We start from the raw sequence: 1,171 nt of genomic DNA, 5'->3' as shown, positions 1-1,171 counted from the left end.
TCCCAGACGGGCTCCTCACACCAGGAACACAGGAGAACGTTCCCAGAGGGGCTCCTCACACCAAAACCACAGGAGAACATTCCCAGCACCAATCCCAGCTCTGGAGAACCAGCACATGGAGTTTTGAGCTGTGTCTTTGCTCCAAAAATACCCCACAAGATCCCCCCCAGCACCAGAGCCTGCAGCCTCCCCCGGAGCATCTGGCGGGCGAGCGCTGAGACGGGGCCCACACTTCCCATTCCGCTGTCCTGCACTTCCCACACTTCTCATCCCTGTTTTCCCTTCCCCAGGCTCTGCCCAGCTCCTTGCCCAGCCCTGACCTTGATGTGCCCACTCCCTGCTGCCAAATTTGCTCCCAACTCAGCCCTCTTTGCCTGGGGTTGTTGCTGGGTTCGGGTGTTGTTGTTATTGGGGTTGGGGTTTTTTTTGGTGTGTTATTTTTTTTTTGGGGTGTGTACGGAGACTGGATCAGAGGCAAGAGAACAGCAAACGAGTCAACACGAGCACAGCGGGGACAATTCGACGAGGAGAAAACACCCCCACGAGCGGAGAGAAACAAAACAAACACATGCACAGAGCGACGGGGCGGCGGCAGAGCGGCCCCGCTGCGACACGGGGACAAGGGACAGGGCTGGCAGGGCTCAGCCTGGAGCAGCATCGGCTCAGGAGCTGGGGCAGGGACAGGAGGGATGGTGGCAGCAGGGGAGAAGGGGCTGCCAGGTGATGCTGGCTCGGCGACACCCCAAAAAACAGCTGTAATACCCCAAATACAGCTGTAACACCCCAAATACAGCTGTAATACCCCAAATACAGCTGCAACACACCAAGTACAGCTGTAATACCCCAAAACCCACTGCAACACTCAAAAACCCAGCTGTAATACCCCAAAACCAGCTGTAATACCCCAAAACCAGCTGCAACACCCCAAAACCAGCTGCAACACACCAAAATCAGCTGTAATACCCCCAAACCAGCTGCAACACCCCAAAACCAGCTGTAATACCCCAAAACCAGCTGCAACACACCAAAATCAGCTGTAATACCCCCAAACCAGCTGCAACACCCCAAAACCAGCTGTAATACCCCAAAACCAGCTGCAACACCCCCGAACCAGCTGCAACACACCAAATACAGCTGTAATACCCCAAACCAGCTGCAACACTCCAAATAC

At 55.2% G+C, this 1,171-nt stretch overlaps 1 protein-coding gene across 2 annotated transcripts in view; it reads right to left on the bottom strand.

The window, feature by feature from the left end:
* Window positions 1-387: 387 nt before the first annotated feature.
* Window positions 388-1,171, bottom strand: part of LOC121666485 — a 1,241-nt gene continuing 457 nt past the window's right edge. The window contains exons 2-3 of one of the 2 annotated variants that reach the window (XM_042032076.1): window positions 892-1,170; window positions 388-810 (exon numbers count right to left, since the gene is read on the bottom strand). In XM_042032076.1, coding sequence (XP_041888010.1) covers window positions 469-810; window positions 892-1,170 — 621 coding nt within the window. In that variant the 3' untranslated portion in view covers window positions 388-468. Of the gene's footprint in view, window position 1,171 lies in introns of both variants that reach the window. The other variant, XM_042032075.1, reaches the window with a different exon arrangement.

This window comes from Corvus kubaryi, unplaced genomic scaffold (genome assembly GCF_017639235.1).
Source record: "Corvus kubaryi isolate FWS band 111438036 unplaced genomic scaffold, C.kubaryi_AGA036_p1.0 37352, whole genome shotgun sequence".
NCBI classification, from domain to species: domain Eukaryota; kingdom Metazoa; phylum Chordata; class Aves; order Passeriformes; family Corvidae; genus Corvus; species Corvus kubaryi.
The sequence above is the reverse complement of the archived record's forward strand: the minus strand, read 5'-3'. Positions and strand labels throughout refer to the sequence as shown.